The following is a 17611-nucleotide window of genomic DNA, read 5'->3' as shown; positions in this document are numbered from 1 at the left end:
TTATGATGGTCAGATCTACCCCATGTGGGCTGATTTTATTTTCAGTTTTATAATGACTACGTATTAACAGACTGTGGGCCACGTTATCACCCAGGGTATGTAAGTACTGATGTGCTGAAATCTTTATTATGCAGAACTCATGAAAATAGAATCATATTATTTGACTGGTTAGTGGAGGCTTATGGATGCTTTTGAGAGAATATCATCTAAGTGCTTTAAATGCTTAATACTGAACTCAATCCGATTTAACTTCCAAATCAGCTCCTTTAGAACAAAGACAGTTGGCCTTTGCAGCAGGGGAAGAATGTCACGTTGAATTGGAGAGGCATGCATTCTGTGCACTCACCACTAGGGGTACTGACAACGTTAGGTCACGCTGAATTCTTTATACTTTCAATCTATATCAATCTCTGGATACATACTAGATCCCAGGTTTTTAATGTCCTTCACTCATTATACTTGAATAAAACCTATTTTTATTAAGTATCTAGGGACACTCTCAAGGCCTACCTATGGGTTTAATGAATTGGCTGATAGACTCAGGATGAGTAAGTTAGGAATTATAAACGGAAAGTTCACTCAGTCAACTGACTATGGCATAAATGGCACAGGTAACGAACAAGCAGAAAGCAGGACTAAGGGTTGCGACTGACTCAGTGGCAGGAGCTTGCCTAGTACACAAGAGACACAGTTTGATCCCCATCCCTGGCACAGGGAACAGGAGGGAGGGTTGCAAAGTAGAATGATTAATGCTGTAATTCAATGTTCAATCATGGGGTATGATGAGTGGAGGCTGCCTTCACAGAAACCTAAGGTTCAGGACAAAAGCTGGAATAGTTCTGGTTTATTCTGTACTGCAGGTATATTGTTATTTTAGACTCAAAGCAAATATAGAGACCACTGAGTACTGAATCAACAGAAAGGAAAGAAAATGATGATCAAAAGCCATCAGCTATGATAAAATTAGGAGTGTGTCAGGAGGTGCAAAGTCATGGCTTTGGAACACTGAAGGTGCCTTTACTGAGCAGAAGCAGAGTTAAATGGAAAGGTATTTCAAGGGGGTGCTGAATCTGGCTCAGCAAGGAAGGCCTTTCTGTTAGAATTGGCAAACGGTATGTGTGCCTCAAGTGGTGGTAGCATAGCACCCTGGACATGGTCAAGCAGAAGCAAGATGGCCACCTATGAGGCCCACACTGGGGAGAACTCTGATGCTGAAGACAGAGGAAGGTGGGAGTCAAGAGTAGGATCTCCAGGGTCCCTTACAGTTTTATATTTCACATTTAATACTTCTCAACCTTCATTTGCAACTGGGCAATCCCTTAAAAAAAGTAAGATTTGTTTTTCTAACCTTTATTTTCTCTTCCAATTAAAGCATTGCACCCAAACCCATAAAATTGTTAAGTTTGATGTAAAAAGTCCTATTTTCCTGGTAATCATTATGATGGTATTTGCTAAAATAGAAAAAAAAAAGTCTAAGAAGCACCTCAAAATCACCTTGTTCACCCTGAGGCACGTGGGACGTCTAGCTGAGCTCCACCAAGTGACCAAAGGTTCTAAGCTTTGGTCATTTGCAGTGTGACTCATGTACCTTGGAGGGAACCCTCTGGAAAGGATGACAAGCCCTCTCTGAGGAGTTGCTTGTTTGACTCTCCCCACACTTTCTGTATCACTCAGAAAGCTTAACTGCCATTGCTGGAAATGAAGGGAACACAGCGCAGAATGGCAAGAGTGAAAGCAAAATGCCCCTGAGTTACTCCCTCAGTCCCCTTTGTGGTACCACAAATGGTTATAAGGGATCTAATACTTACATCCTTACAGAGGTAAGCCCAGCAGGGAAGAGGTAGTTAAATTGTAAGAGGCCATTTTACCTTGGTATGGATGATATGCCCATTTCTAACCCAGTCACTGCTGCCCAGACAGCAGTTTCGATGGAGATATCAACCCCGACTAAATGCTGAGACTGAGGGGAAATCACTTTCCAATCAAAGTAGAGAGTGTAAATTCAGGTAGAAGAAACATTGTTGCATGCATCAACTCATTGGCTAATATGATCCTGCAACTTCCAAAATACAGCACTCACACAGTGTCTCTAAAGGGTAGTAATTGCCATTGTGCTACTAGAGCTAGATTTAAAGGCAATCTTCCACGTCAACGGGGTCTCATATCAACTGACTTTTGGCTCAGTGATTTGTGGGTAAACAAATGCAGTTTTCATGTTACAGAGAAGGAAAATAGAACCATGATAAAAAAATCTAATTCCAAAGAGACTATGAGACAACTCATGGTCATTGTTCCTTCATACACACCACAATCTTTAAAAAAACAAAAGGCAGAGATCTGTGAAGTCTGGGGTTATTTTGGATTCACTTCCTCAAAGGGAATTGTCCTTGATAATTTCTATAACTCTTCAGAGGACTGTATAGCAGTGCTTGTTGGTGTCAATGGGGCAAAGAATGTTGTGGCCGAGTGAGGATTCTTCTTTCCTAAGACCTTTGACTGGGACATTGGTTTTGACGACTCTCTAGCTTGCCAACAAACCTGTAAAGTCTTGGGACTTGTCACATCCCACAGCGGGGAGTCACTCCAATACATGAATCTCGTCTTTCCCATTCACATGCTTACGAACTCTGTTTTCCAGTTTCATGGGCTCACAGTAGAAGTGATTAGTTGACTCTTGGTTTTGTCTTTAGAATCCAGGTTTAGGTGGCAGTAGATTACTGGCTTCTGCTTCCATGCTGGTCTTGGTTGGAGCAATGCCAAAGCAGTGATCTTGTCAGGGAAGGGAGGGCATACCCATTTGCAGGACACTTCCACCCAGCAATGCCAAAGCAGTGATCTTGTCAGGGAAGGGAGGGCATACCCATTTGCAGGACACTTCCACCCGGGCTGCACCTCTCCAAGGAGCATGGGTAGTCCTGCCAGACTAGAAAGTGAAGACTGGAAAGGAGTCTCAGGGTTCCACAAGACTTCCCTGAGCTTCCGTCTCTCTTCTTTCCAACTGACTTAGTCTTAGGAAGGAATCTGCCTTCACAGGGCTGCAGCTGCCTGGGGCTGGAGGTCACAGCAGTATGCTTGTATTACAACTATTTCCTTCCTCTCTTCCCCTGAGAAAGGCATTCATTTCAAAGTAAATTGGTCTCTTATAAGATTTACAATCACCTTTAACTTGTCAGCAATGATATACAACCTGAAATTGATTTTTTTATAATTTGAGAACTTGATATATCTACACAATGATCACATATACTACTTCCTCTTCCAACTCAGTTTTCCCATCATGCCCTTCTCCCATTTTCATGTTTGTTTGTTTTTTGTCTTGTTTTTGTGTGAGGAGCAGATGTGGTGGCAATCCCAAGAAGGCGCCAGGGACTGCAGCTAAGTCGTATGACTTGCACCTGACTTCCTCATACAAGCCACAAACATCTTGAGAGCTGCGCAGGTGTACCAGGATACCGGTGAATCCATTTTGATGGAGATATGCCCCTGCTGCCCTGATTAGCTGAAGCTGCGTGCCTGGTGAGGTGGCGTGGCCTGCTGTGCGTGGATGGGAACTGAGAGTATAAAAGAGTGAGAGGCCCAGGGTTCGAGAGAGATATAAACAAGGAAGATATAAACAAGGGAGATATAGAGAAAGAAGAAACAGGACTGAATAAACGTGGGCAGAAGGATCCTGTTGTAGCGTCGTTCTTCCTGGCCAGTTGGGCGCGCACAACATTTTTGTTTTGATAAACCTCTAAGCCTAGTTAGCGTTGTCTGTAAAGAATGATTCTCCCTACCCCAGCAACTATCCCCTCCCAGTAGCTCCTCCGTATGGGTAATTCTGAAGATCATCTGTGTCATTTATGTAGGGTTTGGCTCAGCATGAATTCTTTTTTGTCAAAGTCTAACTCTTTTTAAAAGATTTGTATGAATGAGAGTTTTGTCTACATTTATATATGTGCACATATGTCTGGTGTCTACAGAACTCAAAGAGAACATTGGACATCCTGAAACTGGAGTTACAGATGACTGTGAACCACAATAAAGGTGCTGAGGGACAATAAAGCGTGGGACTTCTGCAAGAGCACCAAGTACTCTTAACTACTGAGCAAGCAATCTACTTCCTGTCCGAATCTCTTAATGCCACAGCCTGGCAGGCATATGGACCAAGGGTCTCAATTTACATTAGGAATAGAATAACCAACTATTTTACTGTATTACAAAGTGTGATTTGCCAACGAGCAAATACGGTAAAGACTGTTACTTGTGTTATCTCAATACCTTATTGATACCCCGACTTAGTAAAACTATTCACGATTTTCAGTAAAAATCAAGAAAACCAGCTGGGTATACCTTTAATTCCAGCACTCAGGAGGCAGAGGCAGGTAGATCTCTTCAGTTTGAGGCCAGTCTTGTCTACAGAGTGAGTTCCAGGACAGGCAGCACTACACAGAGAAACTGCCCCACCCCACAAGCCAGGCTTCCTTTTATATCTGCCTGGCAAACACCAGCAGGTGAGATATAAGCAGAAATGTTGTAACACCCGGAAACTGTTTTTACAGTGATAGTTATAACTATGTTTATTTGTAGCCTTGAATATTAAGGTTCTTCTATTTTATTTAGCAGATTCTATGGTCCAATGGCCTCCATTTAGTACACTTCATTTCCTGGTTATTACATTCTAGGAGAGTTGCAAGAGGAAAAAAAAAGCAGTACGTTGGCTAATGTTTCACAACACTTCAAGGGATGGATGGCATGGCTTACCACAGATACAACTAGCTTCTTCCTCGTCACCAGCAAAACTCGATTTTTACACTTACAGTAAAATAGTTACGGATTTTTAGCTTTCTGACAGAGCAAACTCTGTACCTGAGCAGGCTCACCACCTTTTCCCTGATTCTTAGGTCACATTTGCATGGTTTTGACCTAAGAAGAGGAATCGGAGGCTGAACAGTTTAGAGCAAAGACTCCCATCAGGAGAAGATTGGCCAGGGATGTATAAACTCAGTGGCTAAGTGCAGAGAAGCCAGTCATTCTCAGAGGCATTCGCAGTAGGAGTGGGGAGCATGCTGAGCAGCAAACAGCAGACTTTACCATGCCCACTAAGAAGTCCAAGCCACTCAGATAGACTACTGCTCTTTGGAGAAGTATTAAAAGGCAATATAGGAGATTATAGAAGAGTATAAAGTGGTTTTTTTGTCTAAGTTATTGAAATTCAAATAAAACAGTTTTTAAAAAAGATTTATTCATTTTATATATGTGAGGACACTGTTGCTGTCTTCAGACACACCATTCTGGTGTGGGCACTGGATCCCATAATAGACAGTTGTGAGCCACCATGTGGTTGCTGGGAATCAAACTCAGGACCTCTGGAAGAGCAGTCATTGCTCTGAACCGCTGAGCCATCTCTCCAGGCCCTAAAAACACTTTTGACAGGACTTGGTATCTAACTTGCTTCCTCTCTCACTCCTAAGGACACACAAGCTGGTCAGGGAAAAAAAGAATCAACTCAAAGGTCACAGCTGCCCTCCTTGCCACCTAGGAAAGCAATGAAGAAACACCTGGGTCATTCCTTCCCCTTGACTGTCCACATGGGTCAAGCCACACAGTAGCTTCCTTATGGAGTCTATTACCTGGAAAACTGGATACCCACTTTCTTTGCCCCTCCACTTTTCCATCTCAGTGCTTAGAAGTTCTGTCTGTGAGGGTCCAAATGTTGTGAAAACTATTACAGGCTTCTAAGCTGCAACAGCTGCAGAGGCCAAGGATGTTGGCTGAACAACTGACCAAGCTTTCCAGGGAGAGATCTGAAGTGGAGAACTTGAAAACCACCTTCCAATCTGTCAGGGACATGGAAAGATCACCACCGTCTCTCACAGTGGTGAAAGTTCTAAAAGCAGAGAATCCCAGTGCCTGGTTAGCCAGCCCCCCATACTTCAAAACACAGAAACTGAATTCTTTTTTCTTTAGGAACACAGAGTACCAGTCAAATGGAGGACCACAGGGCTCTAGGAAAATAAAAAGTTACTGGGCTTTAGGGACTGTCTCTGCACCACAGATTTATACCATATGGACTTAAACCAGAACCGATGTTCAAGGAGCCAAAAGAATCAAGATACCAAGAGGTAGATTGTGACAGTTTCTTCTAACAGCAAAAATAACTAGAGTGCTAAACAGAAACCCAGGAGAAACTTGAGTTTTCTGAAATAAAAATGTGAAATCGCCGTGTAAACGTCTCTGCCTCTCCTAAGAGAGATAGGAAGCTTGCTTTTAAAAATAAAACCTTCTCGAGTTGGTGCTTATGTCAGAGATGAACACGTGTCTCTAGTCTATGGAATGAACACTCATATGGTCTCCAAGACCTTCCGTGTCTGCCCTGCTAGCTTCATGGATTTCCTTCAACCATTTGATTTCTGTTCCTGAAGCCTTTCCTAGGGATTCCAAAAGGCCCTACCTCCCATAGCTGCAATCGCGCCCACAAACTCTACCCCTCGAGCCTGTCCTGTCTGAGGGCCCAGTAGTTATAGCTGGATTCACCAGCAGGCCAAGCACAGGAGGCTTCTGATGCTCAATATGCCAACACGACAGTCGTCCAGTTATTTGGGCATGTTTGTGTCCTTTCCATGTGGGCCCACTGACCAGGCAGTGTGGGACAGCCATGCTGTCACAAGACTGCTGCGATAGCTCTCAGTGGTACTTAGTTCAGCCGTGGCTAATTCACAGGAGACAATGAAAAAGACCAGATGCCAACGTTTTGGGAGAAATGGAGAAGAGTGGTCTAACAAATTATGAACAACCTTCTTTAAATAAAAAAAAGAAGTGGTTGGTTGGGTATCTACCATCCCAGAACTGGGGGGTGGAGGCAGACGATCAGGTGGGTGCTCAAGGCCATTCTTGGCTACTTGTAAACTTGAAGCTAGTCCAGAACACAGGGGATCCTGGAAAGGAAAGGAAAGGAAAGGAAAAGAAAGGAAAGGAAAGGAAAGGAAAGGAAAGGAAAGGAAAGGAAAGAGGAAAGGAAAGAGGAAAGGAAAGAGGAAAGGAAAGAGGAAAGGAAAAAGGAAAGGAAAAAGGAAAGGAAAAAGGAAAGGAAAGGAAGAGAAAAAAAAAGAAAAGAAAAGAAATTAATAACCCACAAGTTTATCATTGAGAGCAGCTCTCAGAGCTCATTAGAGAAGTTTTTTTGCATAGTGGAGGGTGGTAAACACAGGAACTCATAACTGGTCACAAGTATGAAGAACAAAATGTCTGTGGCAAGTTTAGCCACAGTAACTTGAGACAGCAGGAATCCCAGATAGTCTCTGATACAGAGCCTAGCTGAGACTGTAGCCCAACAGTTAAAGATGTAATCTAGGAAGCTCAACTGCCCTGGCTTGAATGCAATGCTGGCTCACTTAATCCAAGTGGTCTTGAGCACAAGCCTTAGTCTGGCTGGACCTCAGTCTCCTCCATGATGACGCTGCATTTAAGTGACTCTAAGATCCTAAGTAAAGGATCACAGTAAGGAATGGGGAGAAAAAGCAGCTCTGGAGCCTTCAACTACTCACCAAGAATATGAAACAGGAAAGAGTAGGCTCACACTGCTGGCTTGGCAAGGGCTCAAGGATGCAGCGTGCATGTGTGCAGCCAGAGGAGAACTGTGTGTGCTGTCCGTGCCCACCACCTTGATTGAGACGTTTCTCACTGACCTTGAAGTCACAGTAAGCCAGGCCAGGCTGGCCTGGAATTACACGCCTGACAGCTGTTGCTTTTTCTGTAAATGTAGGTTCTGAGGTTCAAATTTAGGTTCTTGAACTTGCAAATTTTATATGTTATAAATTATGATATTAACCCTATATGTGATAACTAGCACATTTTGTCTCTGAAATCACTGTTTAAAAACTAAGAGGCCAGATGCAGGTTCTCCCCTCCTAGAAGGTAATCCATGGACAGACTGCAGATGACAAACTTGTCACTGTCTCAGCCTGTGTCCTCCAGAATTTGTCCGAATCTAAGAGTGAGCTTTAATACCTCTGCCTTCCAGGGCTCTCAGCAAACTATTCCAACCTCACCCCCTGTAAGTATAACACGATTATTCATTATGACACATGTGATGGTTTGCACATGCTCAGCCCAGGGGAGGCACTATTAGACGGTGTGGCTCTGTTGGAGTAGGCGTGGCACTGTGGATGTGGGCTTCTGATGTTCAATGCCAACGCAATTGAGACCCTCATCCCCAATGCCCAGAAGTCAGCATTCTGCTAGCAGCCTTCAGATGAAGACGTACAACTCTCAGCATCTCCTGTACCACATATGGACACTGCTATGATCCTACCTTCGTGATCATTGACTGAACCTCTGAACCTGTAAGCCAGCTCCAATGAAATGCTCTTTTGAAGAGTTGCCTAGGTCATGGTGTCTGTTCACAACATAAAGTCTTAACTAAGACAACACATAACACATGTTCATTATAAATTGGGAATAAATATGCATATTAGCCAAATGAGCTGGCAGTTATATTTAGGTGAACTCCGGGAAGCAGAGGAAAGCACAGAATAAATTTTTTCTTTGTTTAGTTTTATAAAGCTCAACACTTTTCTTCAACTTCAGAGGAAAGTGCTGATTTCAGTGAGGAGAGCCCTCACTCCCCACACTTGGATCACATGTCCTTCTGTGTACTTTCTCCCTCTTCCCCCAAACCCCCAGACAGTTCAGTTCAATTCCTTCCTGCCCGTGTCAGGGACACAGACTCCACCTTTGGCTCCATCTGCATCCCGTGAGATGGAGCCTCCCGTCTTCCCTGTGGCCCTGGCAACAACACGGCTCCACATGAACCCTTTGTATAGCACATAAGCCCAACCAGAGGACAGCCAACTCCTGGACAGCGGCTTCTCCCTAGCTAGATGCTTTGATGTGAGGCATTCTCTTCAGAGAGCTGAGACCACAGAGAGCGCCAGCGTTGTGGTTGACACAGGTGACCCTTGGGCTTGGTCTCGTGACAACTTAACAAATAAAACAGGTTTTCAGCTTATAGAAATGAGCACACTGAATGCCTAGCAAGGACTACAGCAGTCGGGTGAACCAGGAGCTCATCCTATGGAAGAAGAGGGTTTATAAGTCACTTAGCTCAAAAGGCAGTAACATGCACTTTCTCCCCGTGAGAAACCTTATGCTGTTTAATTACTTTTTGGATAAACAACACACTACCCACTGACGGACCCAGTCACCCAGCAGTCCAGTAACACACAATCTTCTCAGCCCTCTGGGAACGGCCACCTTCTTTCTCAGTGCTTAATTTCCATTGCCAAGCTTCTGGGCAGACTCACTTTTCACTGGAAAAAAACCACGTAAACACAGAGTCAGACGTTTATACTGCTCAGCCTGTTTTGTTTTCTCTTCACCGCTCCTCCCTTCTGAGGCATAGCAACAGCGCTGCACACAGGGACAGACCGTGTCATGTCCCAAGCAGCCAGGATCCAGAATTCTGAACATAGGAAACAGAACTGATGGGTGAAAGTGGCAATTCTATCCTGTGAGGTTATATCCTTCCTGACTGAAGACTTGGGGACCGACCTCTCAGTTCAGTTGTCCCACAGATGACGCCAAATAGACCACTATTATCATGTGGCCTGCCTACATGTCGCTGGAAACATTTTTACATATGTGTATATTTTAAATTTAACTTAATGGCAAGTATAGGTGAAGGAAAGAAGGCTGGCAGAAGACTGACCACAAATGGAGCATCTCTGAAGCTTTTACGCCCAGGGTGAGCGGCACCCAGCTGGGCACTGAAGCCAGTCCTTCATGACAAAATCTAATCTCTCCTCCCTGGATCTGTCTCATAATGTGCAGGATACTGAGCCCTGTACTTGTATGTTACTCTGTCCTTACATTAAAATATGATTAGGATCTGGAGCAATGGCTCAGGGTTAAGGGGACTCACTGCTCTTTCACACGGGGCAGGTGCAGAGACATTCACAGCTGCCTCTAACTCAGCCCTAGGAGATCCATTATCTTCTTTTGGCCTTTTAGAGCATTGTATGTAAGTGCGAGTGCACGCACACACATAGACACAGACACACACATGTACACATTTAAATAAAACTAAGCCTTTAAGGAATTATAGAGATTATTTGGCTTAAAGTTACTACCGTTTATCTCCATGAGGCAGAGAAGCAGAAGGAAGCGGACAGAAGATATACACAGGCTAGAAAGACAAGCTTGCCCAGAGCTCTGTCTCATATTCCAACTGACTGCTTCCCTGGGGTTCATTTAGATCTACAGTTGTACTGGAAACAACAGCTGGCAAGTCTTTCCGATGGTAAGGCAGCAAAATGTAGCCACCTCAGGCAACATCCATCTTGGGAGTTTTATAAATTCTAGAACCTTCCTTTTAGATTCCTCCAAGATCTTGTGAGTGAATCATTTTGTCCTCTGGCTTTCTCTGCAGGGGTTTATCATGGCGCCTACTGTACACACAGCTTAGCTGTCCTTTCATATCTGAGCCTCCCGTCACCGACACAGTAAAAGGTACAAAAGGCAAAGAGGGCTGAGGAAGGATGGGGGAGGGGAGTCAGTGAAGGATTTATTTTCCCACTGAGAGACTGGTCACATTGCTGACTCATTCGTGAAGCTCCGCAGCAAGGCAGCACGCGTGCCTTTTCTTTGCCTATAAAGCTGCTCAGCTGACTTTTCCTGGGGTTCTGTCCTTTTCCTCATAGGACCGCACAGGCTGCTTTTTCAAGTCCCTCCCATCTGCTACTGGAGTGGCAGCAGAGGAGGTCCTGGGCAGGATCTTACACTCTTCTCAGTGCTCTCCACAGGATTCAAAGGTGTGTGTGTGTGTGTGTGTGTGTGTGTACCCCTACCAGCCAGAGTTAACTGGCACTTTCCTCTCCTGCCTAGCCCTTAAGTGGTAGAGTTAACCCTTTTCATTCCTTAAAAAGAGAAGGAAGGACAAGCAAGCAAATACCAAAACCCCTTGGCGATGAATACAGGCAGACCTAACTATGGCAATCTCCAACCAAACACTGTAACAACCATCAACTGCATTTTCCAGCAAGACACTCTAACCCACCCTTCCACTCAGCATCGTAACTGGCACTTTCTCACAGGGCGGAAATGACACAATTCAGTCTCAGCTGCTGTACACAGTCAGTTCTTTTACATCTATAAACACAGTGGGGAAGCATACAGATAAAATGTAGAAGCAGTCATGTTATAAAAGCCACATCTTCCCCCAAAAGAGAACTCTATTCTCAGGATAAAAATTCAATTGGAGAGAACAAAATTTTCAATGCTTTCCCTAGAAAATGTTCAGTTCTGACAGAGCCTCCCTCACCATGAGCCACGCTGCAGAAGATCCGCAGACCCGGTACAGGACTGCACAGGGGACCTTGTAGCTTGATGGGCCAAGACAAATAAATGCATGTCCACAGGCCTGTCTTTCCTGCTAAGGGATGCACTTAGGACATGACAGCCAGGGCAGGACCCTTGACCTCTGTCAGATTCTCTTTGCAGCTGCAGCCCTAGACAGGCCTTTACAGAGGAAGAGGGAGTCACCTGTGTGTGCCTGTAATTAAGTCCAAAATAAAGCAACAGATTCTAAGTGAGGTTCCAGTACAGGATGAATTATCCTTTCTTACCGCTGCAACCCAGGAAGCCTCGCTTGAATCAAGTGTTATTCCTAAACAAGGTGAAAGAGAAGCTGTGTGTGCCGTTTGTTTACACAGCCCGTGTTTGCCCTGGCGAGGAACTCACCCTACAACTTTCCCTGAAACCAACATTTAGAAGACTCAGCGCTATGTTAATCATGTTGAAGAAAAATGTTTTACAAAAAGTTTAAAGAAGTAAAAATGATTACTTTAAAACTGAAATTTCTAATGTTAAAAAAAAAGGGGGGCTATTCTCAAATGGTAAAAAGAGACAAGAATAAATATAAGGCTTAGAGATTCTTAATTTATTTTTAAAAAACTTCACATTTGTTAATCAGAATCTAGTTTCAAGATATAGCACTGAAAGAATCTTCAAAAACTTTTTTGCTAATTTTATACAAGAAAGAAAAAAATGACATATATATACATGTGGAGAGAACACCTTAAAAACAGGTAACATTTTGTTATGCAACAAAACACAAATCACACTTGTTGAATAAAACTATCTAAACGTACAGATTCACACAGTGTCTCCAGTGTGCGGTACTGCAGCCGGCCTGTATCCACCTGTATCCGGCCTGTATCTGTAGCCTAGCTGATTTCTCAGCTGAATGTTATCTCAGGGTTCTGAGTAATCTAAGTCTAACAGTCAGTGCTGAGCTTTAGCCCAGCCAGAGACTTCTGTGTTCCGCAGCACAGCTAGGTTACTTCCATCAGTGGCTGGAACGCAGGGAAGGTTTTTATACACCACCAAACATTCACACACCACTCCCAGCTTTAACAGTTTTAATATCCTCACATGGACAAAGAATCAGAAGAGGCAGGAAATAACACCAGTGAGTTTAAAGAGGTAACTAGAGAAGGGAGGATAGGAAGCAGCCATTGCTCATTTCAGGAATCTCTTGAGTTTTCAGTAGACAGTAAACGACATCTTCACAATTCCAATCAGCCAAAACATCCTTTCCAGCAAGACACTCTAACCCACCATTTCCACTCAGCCTCGGAACCGGCACAAAACATCCACACTGCTTACCTTGAAGTAGCTGCTTGTCATTACTAGATCCTCTCAACACCACGTGCAAAGTCGGGTACTCAATGATCACTTTGTCCTTCAAGTTGTCTGAAAGGCTTTTGTAAGGATCCAGTTCATGATACCTTAACAAGAACAAAACAATACAAACACCTCACTTATGTCTTCTAAGAATCCAGGCAAAGAGACTAACATTGAAATGAATTGGCAGGTGTACCAGTGCCTACAACCAAACACATGAGCAGCCAAGGAAAGAGGCTCATGGCTTTGAGGGCAGCCTAGGCTACATACACATCGAGTTCCTCTCTGGGGTGGTGTGTCAGCTTGCGCGGTAACAGTGTGTGCAGGAACATGCTGGCATCTGAATGCCGTTTCAGGTGAACAAGAAAACACCAAGAAGAGGGTTTCCAGCTTCATCCTTCCCTAACAATGACATATGACACTCAAAGGCAAACCCACAGCTCTTCCAACTATTTGCTGTTCTTGCAGAGGACCTGGGTTTGGCTCCCAGCATCCATATGGGTGGCTCCTAACCCTGACTCCAGCCCCAGTAGTCCCAAGCCTCTAGCCTCCCCAGGCACCTGCACTCACATGCACATGCCTAAACAGCACACGTGATGAAAATAATAAAAATAATGAAAAATCAATCTTTAAAGAAGAAAGCATACTGGAGCATGAAGGCTCAAGAGCAGAGATGTCCCTGGAAGCACCACACTCTACAGGTGTATTCAGGGTAAATCACTGGTGAGTCTCGGCGGCTCTTAACTAATATCGAGTTATTTGTATATGGAGCTATGAACTCTGGTAACAGCGATTTCTCTGTTCCAAGGCTGTCCTGTGCAACAGGGGAAACAGATGTGCTTTAAAACGGCAAAGCCATGCCTACCATGGTAACAGGACTTCCTCAGAGGAAAACACTTGAGAGACTGAGTGTGAAGGAACCTGTGTGCAGCTTCTCTGACAATTGCTCTACCAAGAACTGGAGTCATTTACTTCAGAATCACAGAGCATTAAAAAGAAGCATGAAATGCAGAGTAAGTGCGTTCGTTTCTGCAGCAGCATCTGTGGTCACACTCCAGCCTCTCCCTGGGCAACAGAAGACAGGTGTGCAGAAAATATTTTACAAGTGGGTCCAGGATTTAAGGATCAAATGCTTCACATCTTTCAAACATCATTCCCTTAAAAATAAACAACGTGGGGCTGGAGAACCGCACAGCAGTTGTACTCAGTACTCTTGCAGAGGACCTGGGTACCATTCCTGGAGCCCACAAGACACCTCACAACTGTTTGTTACTACCCTTCCCGGAGATCTGATGCCCTCTGCTGACCTCCACCAGTACTACATACACGTGGTGCGCTACATGCATGCAAAGCATGCATTCACATGCATACAATTAAAAATAAATAAAAAAGCATCAATTAAAATAACCCCCAGTTGTAGTTACACTAAGAAAGACAGGCGATTACATTAGATAACGGAACAGAAAATTAATGTATAGTATACAATGATGCAACTGAACTTTTCCTAGGGGCAAACACTACCAGGGGGTCTTCTCAGGCCGCAGGGGGCATACTTGAAATAGCTCACCTTCTACACATTTAATCCTAACCACAAGGCTTCCCCTAAGGGACTTCACAAGTAAAGGGATGTTTCTATTGATTTTAGCTTTTTTTGGCAAATGATTTTCTGTGTTTAGCTAATACTTTTCAGTATTTTATCTCATTTATAGCATTCACTGTTCACTTGGTTGCTTTAGATTGCCAAAAGCTACATGGACTCAAACCCCAATATTACTGCTATTTAAAAAAAATACCATGCTCCCAGCAAAGAAATGTTCAGAGATACATACCACTGACCAGCACGTTACACATCAGATGCCTGGAACTGTTAGGGTTAGGCCTGGTTACCGTGAGAAGCCAGTCTTACTGAGCAAACCAAGCAGGCATAATGAAAAACACTTACTACATAGATTTTTACAGTTTTTTCTCTCCACATGGGTACTGAGAACCCAAGCAGGCTCACACAGGAGGCTCAACAGGCATCTCAAAGGTTGATGGTAACTAGGAGCCTGATCCTCAATCTTTCAAAGACATCAGCCAACTTCCTTCTGTCTGCCCCAGCAAGCTAGGGCGCAGGCTTCTATTCCTCACATTCTAGAGACTTAAAAAGAGGAGGGCCACAAACAACGCTACGTCCCATCTAGGTGGTGATGCTCTGGATCTCTACCCGTCCACTATCTAAAATATAAAATAGCAAAGCTCAACTCTTCCCAGATGTGACAATTTAATCGTCTCTAGTACACGGTAATTTTCCACTAAAAATAAGGTCACTGACGGAAGCAATCACAGCTGTAAAATTTCAAGTTGTGATGCACACCTGCCACAAATATAACCTATGTTTTAGGACGGTGGTAGATATGTCTCCTCCTAGGTCTTTGGGTTAAAGGTGAAAACAACTGACTCTAAAGTACAGAACTGAACCTCTGACTTTTTGGGGGGTTGAGGGGAGAGTCCAAGACTTAATAGGGTATAAGTCAGCTCACTGCTATCTGGTGGCTTAATTTTTTTTTTTAAATCATGGCTTATTCTAGAATAATGGAATTCAGTAAGATGCTGGAATAAATTTTTAGTTTGTATATCTTAAAAATTTATTGTTTTAAGGTTTCTGTTTTTAATTAGTATCCCCTTTTATTAGTTATTAAGAATTGTGTACAATTTTGATCACATTCATCCCTTCCCACATGTCATCCAGATCACGCTTCTCCTCTTTATCTTCCTCTAAGAAACCATCCAGTCCATATACTTTAGGATGTGTGGCCACTAACTGGAGTGTGATCAACCTAGCAGGGTCGCGCCCTTACAGATTAACTCTCTCTATACTCTCAGCGAGTGGTGGCACTTAGTGTCTGCTTCCTCTCCTCATGCTGGGATTCTGTCTGTCTTGGGCTTGTAGTGGTGTTGTGGACACTGTCACAACTGCTGTGAGTTCTTATGTACATTCTGGAAATCAGTCTGGCGGTTCCTCAGAAAATTGGACATAGTACTACCGGAGGATCCAGCAATACCTCTCCTGGGCATATATCCAGAAGATGCCCCAACCAGTAAGAAGGACACATGCTCCACTATGTTCATAGCAGCCTTGTTTATAATAGCCAGAAGCTGGAAAGAACCCAGATGTCCCTCAACAGAGGAACGAATACAGAAAATGTGGTACATCTACACAATGGAGTACTACTCAGCTATTAAAAAAAATGAATTTATGAAATTCCTAGGCAAATGGATGGACCTGGAGGGCATCATCCTGAGTGAGGTAACCCAATCACAAAGGAACTCGCACAATATGTACTCACTGATAAGTGGATATTAGCCCAGAAACTTAGGATACCCAAGATATAAGATACAATTTGCTAAACACATGAAATTCAAGAAGAACGAAGACCAAAGTGTGGACACTTTGCCCCTTCTTAGAAATGGGAACAAAACACCCATTGAAGGAGTTACAGAGACAAAATTTGGAGCTGTGACGAAAGGATGGACCATCTAGTGATTGCCATATGCAGGGATCCATCCCATAATCAGCTCCCAAACGCTGACACCATTGCATACACTAGCAAGATTTTGCTGAAAGGACCCAGATATAGCTCTCTCTTGTGAGACTATGCCGGGGCCTAGCAAACACAGAAGTGGATGATCACAGTCAGCTATTGGATGGGTCACACGGCCCCCAATGGAGGAGCTAGAGAAATTACTCAAGGAGCTAAAGGGAACTGCAACCCTATAGGTGGAACAACATTATGAACTAACCAGTACCCTGGAGCTCTTGACTCTAGCTGCATATGTATCAAAAGATAGCCTAGTCGGCCATCACTGCAAAGAGAGGCCCACTGGACTTGCAAACTGTATATGCCCCAGTACAGGGGAACCCCAGGGCCAAAACGGGGGAGTGGGTGGGTAGTGGATTGGGGGGGTGGGTATGGTGGACTTTTGGGATAGCATTGAAAATGTAAACGAGGAAAATACCTAATAAAAATAAAACAAAAACAAAAACAAAAAAAACTTGTGTGGGACCGGAGAAATGGCTCAGTTAAGAGCACTGACTGCTTTTCTGAAGGTCCTGAGTTCAAATCCCAGCAACCATATGGTGGCTCACAACCACCCATAATGAGATCTGATGCCCTCTTCTGGGGTGTCTGAAGACAGCTACAGTGTACTCATACATAATAAATATGTGTGCGACTATTTTAGTATTTTAACTTGAAAGTGGTAAGTTTAGATTTCGAGATTTTTTTGTTCACAGCAAAACAATTAATATAATAGTTAGCTACGTCACCTAATCAAGCCAGTTAATTAAACACAGAGAAAATGACGGAAGCAATTTTACCTTATCATATTTTGCTGCATATTTTCGACCCTCATTAAAATTTGGACCCCAGTCTGTGACTGTGCGTAAGCTTTCAATCTGGAAGAAAACAATGCAGTAGAGGAAGAAAAAGTTATTTTTAATCTATTTCCAGATAGTCTGAGCATCTATGAGCAGCCAATGTTCATAATTCAGCTATCCACGAGGAGAGAGAGAAAAAGATGGTTTCTAAGCAAGATGTGAAAGCAATACCGAACCAGAGCTGGTTACACATCTGAAATTCAAGTCTTGTTTTGTCAGTACATATGCTAAAAAACATACTTGTATCAGCAAACAGTCAGCTGCTTACCACCATACTGCCTTCAATTTAGTAGCAAACGCTCTTCATCAATGCCAACTATCTGAGCAACGATAATAACCAGATTATCAATTAGTCAAGCTTTAACTGTCAGAGTTGTCCCAAAGACAAGGCCCAGCTCCTGCATGGCTTGCAGGAGTCTGCCTGGCACTGTTTTCTTCAATAGTGAGAGACAACAGGATCCACCAGGTATAAACTCCAACCCTCTAGGAATCAAACAAGCACTCCCATCTCAAAAAGAGGCCCCCACC

The 17611-nt window shown here is 43.6% G+C and overlaps 1 protein-coding gene across 5 annotated transcripts in view; it reads right to left on the bottom strand.

Moving 5' to 3' along the window:
• Positions 1–7979: 7979 nt before the first annotated feature.
• Positions 7980–17611, bottom strand: part of Znhit6 (zinc finger, HIT type 6) — a 29045-nt gene continuing 19413 nt past the window's right edge. The window contains exons 8-10 of one of the 5 annotated variants that reach the window (NM_001081094.1): positions 17024–17101; positions 12646–12767; positions 7980–9290 (exon numbers count right to left, since the gene is read on the bottom strand). In NM_001081094.1, the coding sequence (NP_001074563.1) occupies positions 9250–9290; positions 12646–12767; positions 17024–17101 (241 nt within the window). In that variant the 3' untranslated portion in view covers positions 7980–9249. Of the gene's footprint in view, positions 9291–12645; positions 12768–13528; positions 13729–17023; positions 17102–17611 lie in introns of those variants that run through there. The other 4 variants (NM_001346521.1, XM_006501439.2, XM_006501437.4 and 1 more) reach the window with 4 other exon arrangements.

The sequence above is a fragment of the Mus musculus genome, chromosome 3, assembly GCF_000001635.26.
Source record: "Mus musculus strain C57BL/6J chromosome 3, GRCm38.p6 C57BL/6J".
NCBI lineage: Eukaryota > Metazoa > Chordata > Mammalia > Rodentia > Muridae > Mus > Mus musculus.
This window is presented reverse-complemented; position numbering and strand designations above follow the sequence as displayed.